The sequence below is a fragment of the Garra rufa genome, chromosome 3, assembly GCF_049309525.1.
Source record: "Garra rufa chromosome 3, GarRuf1.0, whole genome shotgun sequence".
Taxonomy (NCBI): domain Eukaryota; kingdom Metazoa; phylum Chordata; class Actinopteri; order Cypriniformes; family Cyprinidae; genus Garra; species Garra rufa.
The window spans coordinates 48,559,851-48,573,677 of NC_133363.1; the positions used below are offsets into that span (position 1 = coordinate 48,559,851).

The following is a 13,827-nucleotide window of genomic DNA, read 5'->3' on the forward strand; positions in this document are numbered from 1 at the left end:
ACAGTAAGGTGTCATTTGTTAACATTAGATAATGTATTAACTAACATAAACTAATTATTAATAACTAATTATTGCACTGTTTATTAATTTTTGTTAAGTTAATGAAGTTGTTTGTTGTTTGTTCATGTTACTTCACAGTGCATTAACTAATGTTAACAAACACAACTTGTGATTATAATAATGCATTAGTAAATGCTGAAATTAACATTAAGATTAGTAAATGCTGTAGAAGTATTGATCATTCTTAGTTCATGTTAACTAATGTAGATAACTGTGAAGTGTTACTAAAATCTGTTAATAATTTATCTTTTTAAATGGATTGACAGTTATATTTAACTTAAAATCTTTTTGGTAACACTTTACAATAAGGTTCTTTAGTTAACATGAACTAAGAACAAAACAATAACTATACAGCATTTATTAATCTTAGTTAGTTAATTTCAGCATTTACTAATGCATTATTAAAATCAAAAGTTGTGTTTGTTAACATTAGTTAATGAACTGTCAATTAACATGAACTAACAATGAGTGGCTGTATTTTCTTTAACATTAACAAAGATGAATAAATACTAATAAATGTATAGTTCATTGCTTGTTCATGTTAGTACATTAACTAATGGAACCTTATTGTAAAGTGTTACTCCTTTTTTTTTATAAATAATTATTCTATTATGTAACCTTGTTAAATAGCATATTCGTTTAGTATTGCGAATCATTACATTTCTCTGGTATTCACACACTAAAATACCCAGCTCCTTGCCTGTGGCAAGTACACAGATGCTCCATTTACAAGACGTTCAGTGCTGTCGTATCCACGCAGTCATTATTGAGTGATTCAGTGCTGTTTTTCTTATTTATAACTCTTTGTGTGTCTTTTTGCAGATGCAGTTCATGTAAGTAGCACTTAAGCAGAGCGCCAAACAAGAAGGCTGAAAAGAACACCCAAGCGAGTGAGAGGAGGATCCAACTACCACCAAATAAAAGCAGATCGAGACAAAACGAAAGAGCGTGCATATGGAGAGGAATGTGTTTGTGTCAAGAATGCTTACCTCAATGTCTGAAACGGCTTACCCAATACACACACACACACACACACACACACACACACACACCAGATGAACGCGCATACAGTGTGTCATATTTCATCTCTCGAGGTTCATTTCTTTCCTGGGGGCATGGTGTCTTCTGGCAGGTGTGATACATCATAAAAATCGTGGATTTTATTGCAGATATTAAATTACCATGCACAGAAGCACTCTTCTCTTTTTTTAACTTCATAATTAATATGAATTAGATCTAAAGCCCAACACAGTGGACTTTTCCTGTTACTGTCATCTTTTGCTCGGTTACGAAGAAGACCGTGCTGAGTTCAGGAAAACAGTGATCGTCAAACTACTAGTTACTAGATCATAAACGCATTTAAATGGCTCATTAACACAATGCCCCGGCGTCTCATTTCAGAACAAGGAAAGAATTTGACTCCTTATATAAGGTGCTCTGCACCCCCAAGCACTTTACACATGCATTTATGTGTAACACAATATATAACACTGAGCTGGTCTCTTATATTTCGAACGTTAGTAGTCTAATGTGAACAATTAACATGTTACTGATGGGTTTCCGTTTCAGACACGATGGTAGTCTTGCACATACACAAATTGGTGTTACGTGAGCCACATGAAGAGCCCCCTCTCACTGGCCTCCCACCTTGTTTTGTCACTCCAAGGACACTGATAAACATATCTGCTCCTGCTCTTCTGTGTTAACCAAACATGTCATGCATTTACGACTACATCTCACACTCTGAGCCCACTCCCACATGTTCCACCCACCCTGGGAGCGAGTGACCGGAAGCATTGGAGAAGGGTACAGGGCGTGTGGCCCTATTCAAAAATGCATTTTTAATGAGGGTTTCGTTCAGTGCTTTGTTTTTTTTAATCTTTTATTTTCTAGAAAGCATGTTATATATATATTTTTATTATTTCAGAGAACGTCATGAATCATGGTCTGTTTTATGTTGCCAAATTATGTACATTCGTGATTCGAGAAATGCCATAAGCTAGCTCTTGTACTCAGCGTCTGACAGGATGTGCGTATCGGTGTTTGCCAACTTTGGAACCAAAATCAATAGCTAAAATCTACTTTTAGTCTGTTTTCGTGCAGTTCCTCACAATATGGGACACTGTTAACAGGGTATCGTTATTTTTGTGCAGCCAAAGCATTTTCGCTCCTCCTGAAATCCCTTTAACCCTTTTTAGAGCAGGTTTCCACTTCAACCTTTGCATCATCCTATAATTCCTGCTTTGTTTCTTCATGCTGTATTTAGTGATAGCGTTTAGTATTACTTCTGCATGGACTGATGGAACGTCAGTGGAGATATGGTGTGGTTGCATTCGTGCCATGGTGATTTTAGAATCTCTGCTCCATGTCGTGTTCTAAAATCACTGTAAACTACAGCTTCATGGAGCTTATTGCATTTTTAAAATGATCACTACACATAGCTGGCAAGGTTTCGGGAACTTAACACAGCAACAGACATTTAATAATTTATCGGTTGCAAATAACAATCCTAACTCTGAGCAATGCAGTTCTTCTGCAATGTTTAGCAGAATGGTTGCCAAGCAATGTACAGACTCAGTGGTACAGTAATACTGATGTAATGAGGTCACAGGTGTGTGTTTATAGAGATTTCACAACATCTTCAAACACGAGCCATTCAAGGAATTTTGGTTTTTGAAGTGTCATCAAAAAGCCACGTGTTATAGTATGGTTATGACATGTTTATAACAGTCAGTCCTGTGTACATTGCATTCAAAATGGTTTTAGGAATTATAAATAAGACAAATGTCCTTTTACCATTTATTTGCACAAGGTTCAGCCTACTTAAAAGGATAATCCACTCAAAAAGGAAATTCTGTCATTTACCCACCTTAATGTCATTCCTTAATTCCTCTGCTGAACATTAAAGAAAATGCATTTTGAAGACTGCTGATAACAAAACCATTTTGGTTCTCAGTGACTTGCATTGTATTTTTTGTCTCGCGTCTATGGGAGCCAAAACAGTTTAGAAAAATATTCTTTCTTGTTTCCCAGAAGGTCAGTCATACATGTTTAGAGTTCCATTATGCTGAATAAATGCTGACAGATTTTTTTCATTCTGAGTTTGACCTTCCATCAGTTCAAGTGTGGTTTTTGCTTTGTGTGTTGCTAAAGACATAGTCACAGCAAGTTTTGTATTGTTGCTGTACAACGTGCTGTGTGACCGCCTGCCCTTCCTTTTGTACAAACAATGTGCGTCGTGTTTCTCAGCTTGCTTATTTCTGAGTGCGCGAGTCGGTTACTAATTCCTTATTGAACGTCTCTTAACAAGCTTGTGAGTTTATTCTCCTTTGAGCGCCGTCAGAGGGTCCAGCAGCTTCAGACTGAATGCTTTTAACACGCAGGCTCAATGTTGATGCTCTCAATGGGTTTGTAAGGTAACAGGGCACTGAGGAGTGATGCTGCTTAATTAGGATCTATTCTATTATCCCGTCACCGGAGGCTTTGTGTGTGTGTGTGTGTGTGTGTGTGTGTGTGTGTGTGTGTGTGTGTGTGTGTGTGTGTGTGTGTGTGTGTGTGTGAGAGAGAGTGAATATATGACTGAGCTTCAGGGAGGGTGAAAGATCTCAAGATGTACAAGGGTGCTATCATGAGCCGGGGTTTCCATGGTAATCTCAAGTTTCTGGTCCTTGGCACAGGTGGATGAGCACAGCGTTTCCTTCTCTTAGTCATATTTTGTCTTTTTTTTTAAATATTGTTAAAAGCTCTGCATACATTAGCAGCCCAGACTGTCTCCTAAGATGCAAGTTCGTTTGGCAACCTGTGAGAGTAATGCTTTTGGATCACCAACAGGTCATGGATGCTTTTTCTCTGACACGCCAAAGGCTGTTTTAAAACTTGGTTTTGCTGAGTTGAGGCGTTCAAGGAACAAACTTTCGTTTTTACTTAGAATCCCTAAAAGGTTCCCGACGTTTTTGCTTTCACAGCTCCCCCTTGTGGTTGCTCTGTCATATTTCATATAAATAGCTTCTAGTTAGTCTTCTGTTGGCTGTTTATAGGGTGATTTTGCACACAAAGCAAATGCCTGAGTGTATTGTACTCACCGCTCTACATTCATCCTTTATTTTACAGCAGCCGGCCAGACTGAACAGCAGCCAACTCCAGTGTACTTCTGAGCTACTTAGCCTGATTTTATATGGCTCGGCTCGGCTCATTAGCTGGCCTGGAATACTCGGCTCAGCAGCGGCCTTTCAGAATCTATGTGTCAGCGTGTGCCGCACGTCTCAGACCTCTATTGGGGATGCTTGGTGTTCAGGGTCCTTTTCACCTTCGTGCTGTCACGGAGCTCTCCTGGCTTTAATGATTTTGTTTTTAGGTGGGCTGTTTGTCTGCTACAGCCTTGTTAGCATCTTTTTGTCTTCCTTTTCCTGTTACAGAGATATATGCAGTATATGTAGAAATATGCATTCAGTAGAAGCGCACTCATCCTTGTGTATCAGCCCAGGGGAGCAATGCAGCAAATTTTTTTTAACCATTTATCATCAAATGCCAAAAAAATGAGTTTGTTGATTTTCCCCATTGTATTCCCCATTTTTATTTTTATTTATTTATGCGGACCATGAGATTATTCAGCATGGTGAAAGTAAAAAGCAGAAATTGTGGGATTGTGTTTAACTTTTTGTTTGTCTTTCATTTTTGTCTGCCTTTCATTCACATACATAAATAAAGTCCCTTTTTATTCCTGAGTTATTGGTTATTTTTTAGGTTTCATTTCATTTTGTCTGTCATCTTATTCATCTCATCAGCCAAGCGGGAAGATCATTGCCCTCGAGTTCATTTGGGATGACCTGATGTCTGGTTTTGTTGTGTTTTTCTCCTCTCTGGCCTCTTGAAATTGCACTTCATGCCTGCCTCGTGGCCCATAATGCAGGGTTTTTACAGTATGAACGCACGTTTTAAATACCTGGTCAAATTTGTGTAGTGACGTGTCGTGTTGTTTTCGCGTCTGTCGATGTGATTTCTGTTGAATCTATTGCACGAGTTTCACTGCAACAGGAACCACCTGATTATTTCTATGTAGCACTTTTTGACAGTGAACTCAGAAACTGTAAAATCAACCAATGTTTCTTTGTGTATCTTCTGTTTTAAGACCAACTTCAGCTTTTGAAGTTGTCCAAAGCTGGTTAAAATGTGTGGAACAGGATGTACAGCAACACCTTCCATTTTGTGGTTCTTTTCCCCAACTTCACAGCAAGTCTTTGGCAGGCCATCTAAATGATCAAATGGTTTTGCGAGAGGTCAAATTACGCTTTAGTAGACCGTTTCCCATCATGATATGAAGATAATTCCTGGACTATGTGGCCAGGCTTTCAATCTGATTCCATTAGTTACTAAGTAACACAATCTGGTTTGGATTATTTAACCATTTGCTCTACTCTGCTTTAGCAGTGACTAGTGATTTTCACTTCTGTGTCAATTATTTGAGCTCAGTCATGTAGCGCAGTCACTATTTTCTTTAATTGCGTACCGTTGGGGAAAAGAAATCAGACATGCCTGGTTGTGATTTGTACATCAACGCCTGCATTGGTTGTCAGTGAAACCTTTATTCTGTAACTAAACCTGAATCAAACACCCTCTTCATTGACTTTTCATCTGCAACTTCCTTTGGTTTCCCTGTGAGCTTCATGAACCACGCAGCACTGGTTGAAGTCAATAATCTTATGATACCAGACTCTCCTGAAATGTACTGTCGTTTGTACGCCTGCAATGAGATGCTCAACCCAGGACCAAGAGATGTGATGGATTGAACTCCATTTTCGTTCAATCGCTTTATAATTTGTACCTGTTTTCTTGCATGTTTTTTTAATCTGACATGCCTGGGAAAGTTTCACAGTTCCATGTAACGTTTGCGAAGTTCTATTAAATATGGTGCTGTTTTTTAGTAAGCAGTTGTTGTCGTAGTGATGGACGGGTTCTGTGTATATCCGTTATTTTTATGATTTATCAGTGGTTGGTTGTGCTGATCTGGTATGTTATATTCCTCCTTGCGATTTTGCTTAAGTCAGTTTTTGTAAGTTCTTTCATTCTTCCTTTCTGTCTCAGTCTCTGTTCTGTTGTCTGTATTTGTGGAGAAAATTTATGGTTGCAAGCCTCTAACCTGAACCATGAGTGAATGCCTTGTGAATAAATGGATTTAACGCTCGCGCTCACCGGTTTCTTAATAAAGGACATTTTTAACAGATTTCATCTCGCCGACTTATTTTGAACATCTATTTATATTCGTCTACACAGTCAAGAATTGTATAGGACTCCATTCCTCAAGATTTCTCTTTTGCCATTTATTTTCACTTTTAGTTTGTGCCTGTTAGTATGGTTTGCTATCAGTGAAAAGTTAGTGCTTCCACTGTGCCTGTTGATCTATTTCTATATCCCAGATCCCATTCCTAGCTGTTACAGAACGTAACAGTGTAAAACAGTATCTCTAAGTGCTGCCTTTTGACTGTAATGACTCAAAGTGGTGCAGTTTACAATAATTAGGCCTATTCGGTGTGTTTGCATATAAAAGCTTGACCAGTAATGACTTTAAAAAAATGAAAAATGACTGTACAGGTCAAAGCAAAGTATTTGATCAAAAAGAAAACAGAAATGTTCTGGAATATTATTAAAGTTTAAAATAAGCAGAATTTTCAGCAGCCACCGCTCCAGTTTTCATTGCCACATGATCTTTCAGAAATCATTCTAATATGCTGATTTGATGAAAGTTTCTCATTCTTATCATTGTTAACTACCAGAATGAAAATTGCCTCAGCCCCATATCATCCAAGATGTTCATGTCTTTCTTTCTTTGGTCGAAAACAAATTAAGTTTTTTGCGGGAAACATTCCAGGATTTTTTTCCACATAGCGGACTTAAATGGTGACCAGTGGGTTGAAAAGGCAACATTGTGGCTTCAAAGGGCTCTACACGATCCCAGCCGAGGAATAAGGGTCTTATCTAGCAAAACGATTGGTCATTTTCTAAGAAAAATACACATTTATATACTTTTCAACCACAAATGGTAGCTTGACCTTACCCATGCGTAATGTAGGTGGAAACACCAACCCAGTGTTTACAAAGCAAAAGTGCAAAGACAGTCAAATGGGTTATTCTGTGTCAACTCAACCAGAGGTCCCTGGCTCAAATTTTTGATTTTGCTAATATTTATTCTGAAGAAAGATAGACATGTAAAGTGGTGAAAGCCAACATATTAAATGTCATGGATGAATAATTACTGAGTAATCCACTATTTTGTAGAGGGAGGTCAAAATGGCAATTTTCAGCTTAGTTTCAGAGTCAAGTTACAGGGGGTTAAAAATGACTTCAGAAAGATGGCAGCATCATTTTCTTATTTCTGCACAGAGATTGGAGTTATATTAGTAAAATATGTTGACTTTAGCAATCTTTGTTGCATTATGTGCCAATGGTGACCATTAAAAAAAACAGCACTTTTCAAGTTTTTCCCCAAAGTTTGCATGCCTGTTAACTCAAGCAGTATTAAAGATATTTGAATGCCCTTTTAGATTTTGGGTCTTAACAAACTTTCCTTTTGGCATCATTATTTTTATTTTATGCGATTCGGTTCCAGAGATATTGGAACTTCAATATGGCTTCAGGAGTAAATTGTTAAAATGTACACATTTTCAGTGGTCAAAAACTAAATGTGGGTCTTTTAAAAAAATATACGATACTACTTTTATTTTAAAGGGGAATGTCTGAGGAACAAATAATGTTAAAACTGGACATACCAGTCTGAGTGCCATAAATATTCTTTTTCCAAAGTTTACTATAACTCAAGAAGTATTAAAGATATTGCAATATGATTTTAGATTCTAGTTGTTAATAAACTTTTCTTTTGGAATATTAATTTTCAAGGCCCAACATAATTCAGTCCCTGAGATATGAGGATCTCAATAAGGCTTAATGTCCACATTGTTGAATGTTACCTATTTTCAGTGGTCGAAGTGCTGTTTCCCCATTTTTGAATGGTCACCATTGGCACATAATGCAACAAAGATTGCTAAAGTCAACATATTTTACTAATATAACTCCAATCTCTGTGCAAAAATAAGTTAATGATGCTGCCATCTTTCTGAAGTCATTTTAACCCCGTTACTTGACTCTGAATCTAAGGTGAAAATTGCCATTTTGACCTCGCTTTACAAAATAGTGGATTACTCCGTAAATATTCATCCATGACATGTAATATTTTGCCTTTCATTACTATACATGTCTATCCTTCCTCAGAATAAATATTAGCAAAATCTAAAATTTGAGCCAGGGAAGTTTTCGAAATTTTGTTGATTTGACACGGAATGACCCAAATGCCATTTACAAAAAAAGGTAAAACAATGATGTCGGTTGATTTTGAATTTGGAGGAGAAAATGAGCCCTACCCTACCTTTTTGAACCAAGGTACACAGATGAAAAACTGTGTGACTTTTCCAACGTGATTATGCAATGTGCAAAGACGTGTTTTGCAGACCTAGTGCTGATGAGCTTTTGTGATTAAAAAGTATATAAATTTGTGGGGGTTTTTTTTTTAGAAAATGACGGATCATTTCACTAGATTCTTCGGTGGGATTGTGTAGAGCCTTTTGAAGCTGCATTTAAATGTGCAATGTTGGCCCTTCAACCCATTGGCCATTATATATATATTATATATATTGGCCATATCCATTATATGGGCAAAATTCCTGGAATGTTTTCCTCAAAAAACGTAATTTCTTTGTGACTGAAGAAACACATAAACATCTTGGATGGAATGGGGGTTAGTAAATTATCAGGAAATTTTCATTCTGAAAGTGAACAACTTCTTTAATAAATAGAAAGTGAAAAAAAAAAAAACTTTGAATAGTTATGTATGTATCAATTCTTCCAACAAATGGCACCATTTTCAGTTAAAAAGAAGTGATACAGAAATACAGTTCTGTGGATGAGTTATAGTAACATTTAAACATAATATATCTGCATTAATATTGGTCATAAAAGCACTGGTTGATCTCTATTAATTTGTTTATTACATCAGATATACAGGATACCGTTGTAAGTAATAATAAAAGGAAACCGAATTGTGCACATAATTAATTATTTAAGGGATAGTTAACCCAAAAATGAAAATTCTGTCATTAATTATTTACCCGAATATCGTTCCAAACCCATAAGACCTTTATCTTCGGGACACAAATTAAGATATTTTTGATGAAATCTAAGAGCTTTCTGACCCTCCATAGAAAGCAGGGGTACTACTACCATGGTCAAGGCACACAATCGTAGTAAGGACATCAATAAAAAAAAGTCTATGTGACATCAGTGATTCAACCGTAATTTTACAAAGCTCTCACAGGTTTTTGGAATGACATGAGGGTGAGTAATTAATGGCAGAATTTTCATTTTTAACTGAACTATACCCTTCAAGTAATCAAATAAAAAAGTGACATTATAACCCAGCTTTGGGGGGGAGGGGTAGCTTTTGGAAGTGACACATTTCTGTTTATTCTGTGGCATTTGTTGGTGGCTTTAGTGAAATGTTAAGGATTCAGCTGTGCCCCCTGCCCCCATCATCAGCCCCTCTCTCTGTAGACCCCGGGAATGTCACACCCTCTTAGACGGACCCCAACAGCTGTAAGGGGAGAGAGAGAGAGAGAGAGCGCACATGGCACTGGCTATTTTTAGAGTTCATTCAGACTAGAAGATCTCTCTCTCTCCTTCTCTTTCCCTGGACGTGGTTGTTCCTTCTGGATTTGTCCTTGGCAGAAAGTTCTGGAGAAGTTTCACAGCGGCCGTGGGAGTTCATAAGTACCCGAGACGAACGCAGGACAGAGCATATAAACAAGGAAAAAAGTCCAGCGATAAAGTGAAAGTCAACCTAAATATAAAACAGGCAGGCCAACATGGCTCTATTGTGTTACAACAGAGGCTGCGGGGCTCGATTTGATGATGACAAAAACGCAGATGGTAAGATTTCTAATTTAAGACTTCTAATTTTCTATTTATAGATATTTTAATTGTCCATGTGACGGTCATGGCTGATATTACAAGCATGATGTTACTTTTAGAGATTGACAACTGAAAGAAGTGTTTTATCACTTTCTGTACTAGACCTGCGAAGCTGTTGTTTAACAAATTGAATTTTATAAATAGAGACAAGCCGACAGCTGATTGCAATGTGAATGAGATTGCTGGCCTCAGAGACACTGGGGGCCAAGACCTAACTATGATTTCATTTTGCAAACACATCCTGAATTTATCCTTCCATGTTTTATTTATAACATCTGGAAATTGTAGAAAAGGTAATTTAGTGTCTGTCTTTAGAGATTTTTTTTGGGATTCATGAAGTCTCAAGCTGGAGGTGTTCTAATCAAATGTTAGTTCCATAAATGGCTCAACACGGTCTCCTCTGCTGAGTATGTGCGTCATTGCATGTGTGCACTGTATAGTGAGTCTTGACAAGTTCTGTTCATAAAAAAATAGTAATGAGGATTGACTGCTGTATGTAAATGTGTCCTACTAACCGTACTTTCTCTCTCACCACCTGAAGATGCTTGCCAGTTTCACCCCGGAGTGCCAATCTTCCACGACGCCTTAAAGGTGAGCTCAAAATGTCTTTTTTAGACAGCACAGCAGCGTGTGCGCTTCGTCCAGACCACCGACTGCTCAGTTCTGTCGTGACTTGATAAGCGCGTCGCCGGCGTGTTTGTCTGCTTCTTAGGGAGCCTAATATCCATGTTTTTGTTTTATTTTGTTCTTGGCTGTCTGATGTGGTTCTTTGTTTGGGGTTTTCTCCTCAGGGCTGGTCCTGCTGTAAAAAGAGGACGACAGATTTCTCAGAGTTCCTGTCAATCAAGGTATGCTAATAGTATGCTAATCGTGATGGTTTCATCTCACACTGCTCTTCATGCTCTGCACGTACAGTAGTACAGACTGAAACAAACTGACAGCATATGTCTTAGACATCCTCGAAATACCTAAAATATGTCTAGTAACACTTTACAATAAGTTCCATTTGTTAAAATTACTCCTACAAAAATTAACCATGATTAAAAGTGTAGTAACTGATTTTTTTGTGTGTATTGATTACCATTTGTATAGTCACAGTTTTACTTTAAATACCATGGTTAAACTATGGTTTAATTGTGACCCTGGACCACAAAACCAGTCTTAAGTAGCACAGGAATATTTGTAGCAATAGCCAACAATACATTGTATAGGTCAAAATGATAGATTTTTCTCTTTTTTTATGCCAAAAATCATTAGGATATTAAGATCATGTTCCATGAAGATATTTTGTGAATTTCCTACCGTAAATATATCAAAACTTATTTTTTTGATTTGTAATCCCTGCTGAAAAAACAAACAAACAAACAAAAAAACAGCTAAAACCAGGCTAGGCTGGTTGGCTGATTTTAGCTGGTTTAAGCTGGAAATAGCTGGTTTTAGCTGGTTTCCCAGCCTGGCCAGGCTGATTTTACCTGTTTTTTTTTTTCAGCAGGGATATGCTTTGCTAAGAGATTCATTTAGACAACTAAAGGCGATCCGAATATTTAGATTTTTTGCACCCTCAGATTCAGGTTTTTAAATAATTGTATATTGACCATATATTGGAAAGCTTATTTATTCAGCTTTCAGATGACCTATAAATCTCAATTAAAAAAAAAAAAAAACTGTCCATTATGACTGGTATGGTTTTGTGGTCCAGGGTCACAGTTTGTTAATTAGTAACCATGTTTTTGTTTTTTGTTTTCTATTTGTGGTAAAACCATGGTTAATTTTCTTAAAGGGATGGTTCGGAGTAGAATTGACTTCGTTGCTATGCACTCCGAAGCCCATCTAAATACCCCATCCAGAGTTTTTTTTACCTTAGTCGAACATTTATGGAGATATTAGAGTTTTTCGAATTGCTTGTTACAGGAGTGAATGGTACATGTGATGTATTTCGTAAATTGCACCACTAAACGTGCAAGTAATCTTACCAAACTTGTACAGTAGTGTAAATAGGTTATGTACTCCCAAAACGCTGCAACAGAACATTTGTAAGTCCACCATGAGTGTTTTAAAAACACGTTTTACCCGAGAACTACTAGTCTCAAAAACTACAAGTCGACGTCACTTCCCTGGTTTGAAAAAAGCATGTAAAAGTCCTCCTACTACATCTGTGTGCATGTCAACTTGTAGGAGGACTTTTACGTGCTTTTTTCAAACCAGGGAAGTGACGTCGATGTGTCGCCATTTGTAGTTTTTGAGACTAGTAGTTCTCGGGTAAAACGTGTTTTTAAAACACTCATGGTGGACTTACAAATGTTCTGTTGCAGCGTTTTGTGAGTACATAACCTATTTACACTACTGTACAAGTTTGGTAAGATTACTTGCACGTTTAGTGGTGCAATTTACGAGATACATCACATGTACCATTCACTCCTGTAACAAGCAATTCGAAAAACTCTAATATCTCCATAAATGTTTGACTAAGGTAAAAAAAACTTCGGATGGGGTATTTACATGGGCTTCGGTGTACATAGCAATAAAGTCAATTCTACTCCGAACCATCCCTTTAAGGGTAGTAGTAGGCCTGTAAATGAACATTAGCTGTGGTATTGTGGACATTATTTCAATCAGTTAACAGTATTTATAGATTAACAGTATCATAGATTGCTAAACATTGTAAAAAAAAAATAATTTCATTGTTATTTCATGATATAAAATGCACTAACTAATAAACTGAACCTTAAAGTGTTAGCTATGAAATATACCAGTATAATGTAGTGACTCCAAAGTACCACATTGTCCACAACAATCCAAATAAAAAGATAAGGAAATTTTTTTAAATTTGATTCATTATATGTTGGTAAAATATTTAATTAGTTTGCATAACTAGAAATGTACACTACTAAACATTTGTTATTATTATTATTATTATTATTATTATTATTATGTTAAAAGCAGCTGAGTAGATTTGTTTCAGGTTCTTTTGATGAATAGAAAGTTCAGAAGAACAGCATTTATCTGAATTTTTTTATAACATTGTTATATGTCTTCTTTTAAATGTTCCACGAGTACATTCTGAGTTAGGCAAAACTGCTTTCTCTTTTTTTGCTCCCTCGTTATGGAACGAGCTGCAGAGTATTACTATGCTGGAAACACTTCCTTCTGTAAATATCTTGAAAAACCTTTTATGGTCTACTCTGAAGGAAACATGTACTTGCTATAAGTAAATTACATATTTGTAATTATCTGGATATAGGGCAAATGATTTTGTTTGCGTTTATGTTGTTGAAATTTGTTTTATTGTGAAACTTTTGGTGCTGCCATACTTGGCCAGGACTCCCTGGAAGAAGATATTTTGTATATCAATGGGACTTTCCTGGTAAAATAAAGGATAAATAAAATAAAATAAAAATAAATATAACATTATGTTACAAAAGTTTTTTATTTCATATAAATGCTGATCTTTCTAATCATCAAAGAATCCAGAAAAAAATGTACTCAACTGTTTTGAATGATGATAATAGTAATAATAATAATAAAAAAAAAACTTTCCTTGAACAGCAAATTAGCATATTAGAATGATTTCTGAAGGATCATGTGACACTGAAGACTGAAGTAATGATGCTGAAAATTTAGGTTTGAACGCAGGAATAAATTACATTTTAAAAGATATTAAAATCGAAATGATTTATTTCGATTTTGAATGGTAAAAATATTTCACAATAATACTGATTTTGCTGTATTTTGAATCAAATAAAATGCAGGCTT

General features: G+C 36.5%; 2 protein-coding genes across 6 annotated transcripts in view; both read left to right on the forward strand.

Moving 5' to 3' along the window:
• LOC141331291 (phosphatidylinositol-binding clathrin assembly protein) overlaps positions 1-6,280 on the forward strand; it is an 87,133-nt gene extending 80,853 nt beyond the window's left edge. For all 5 annotated transcript variants that reach the window (XM_073836300.1, XM_073836303.1, XM_073836301.1 and 2 more), the window contains one exon: positions 883-6,280. In XM_073836300.1, the coding sequence (XP_073692401.1) occupies positions 883-897 (15 nt within the window). In that variant the 3' untranslated portion in view covers positions 898-6,280. The remainder of the gene's footprint in view (positions 1-882) is intronic.
• Positions 6,281-9,705: 3,425 nt separating this feature from the next.
• LOC141331597 (cysteine and histidine-rich domain-containing protein 1) overlaps positions 9,706-13,827 on the forward strand; it is a 13,849-nt gene continuing 9,727 nt past the window's right edge. The window contains exons 1-4 of the mRNA XM_073836644.1: positions 9,706-10,032; positions 10,616-10,665; positions 10,866-10,922; positions 13,263-13,282. Of these exons, the coding sequence (XP_073692745.1) occupies positions 9,969-10,032; positions 10,616-10,665; positions 10,866-10,922; positions 13,263-13,282 (191 nt within the window). The 5' untranslated portion in view covers positions 9,706-9,968. The remainder of the gene's footprint in view (positions 10,033-10,615; positions 10,666-10,865; positions 10,923-13,262; positions 13,283-13,827) is intronic.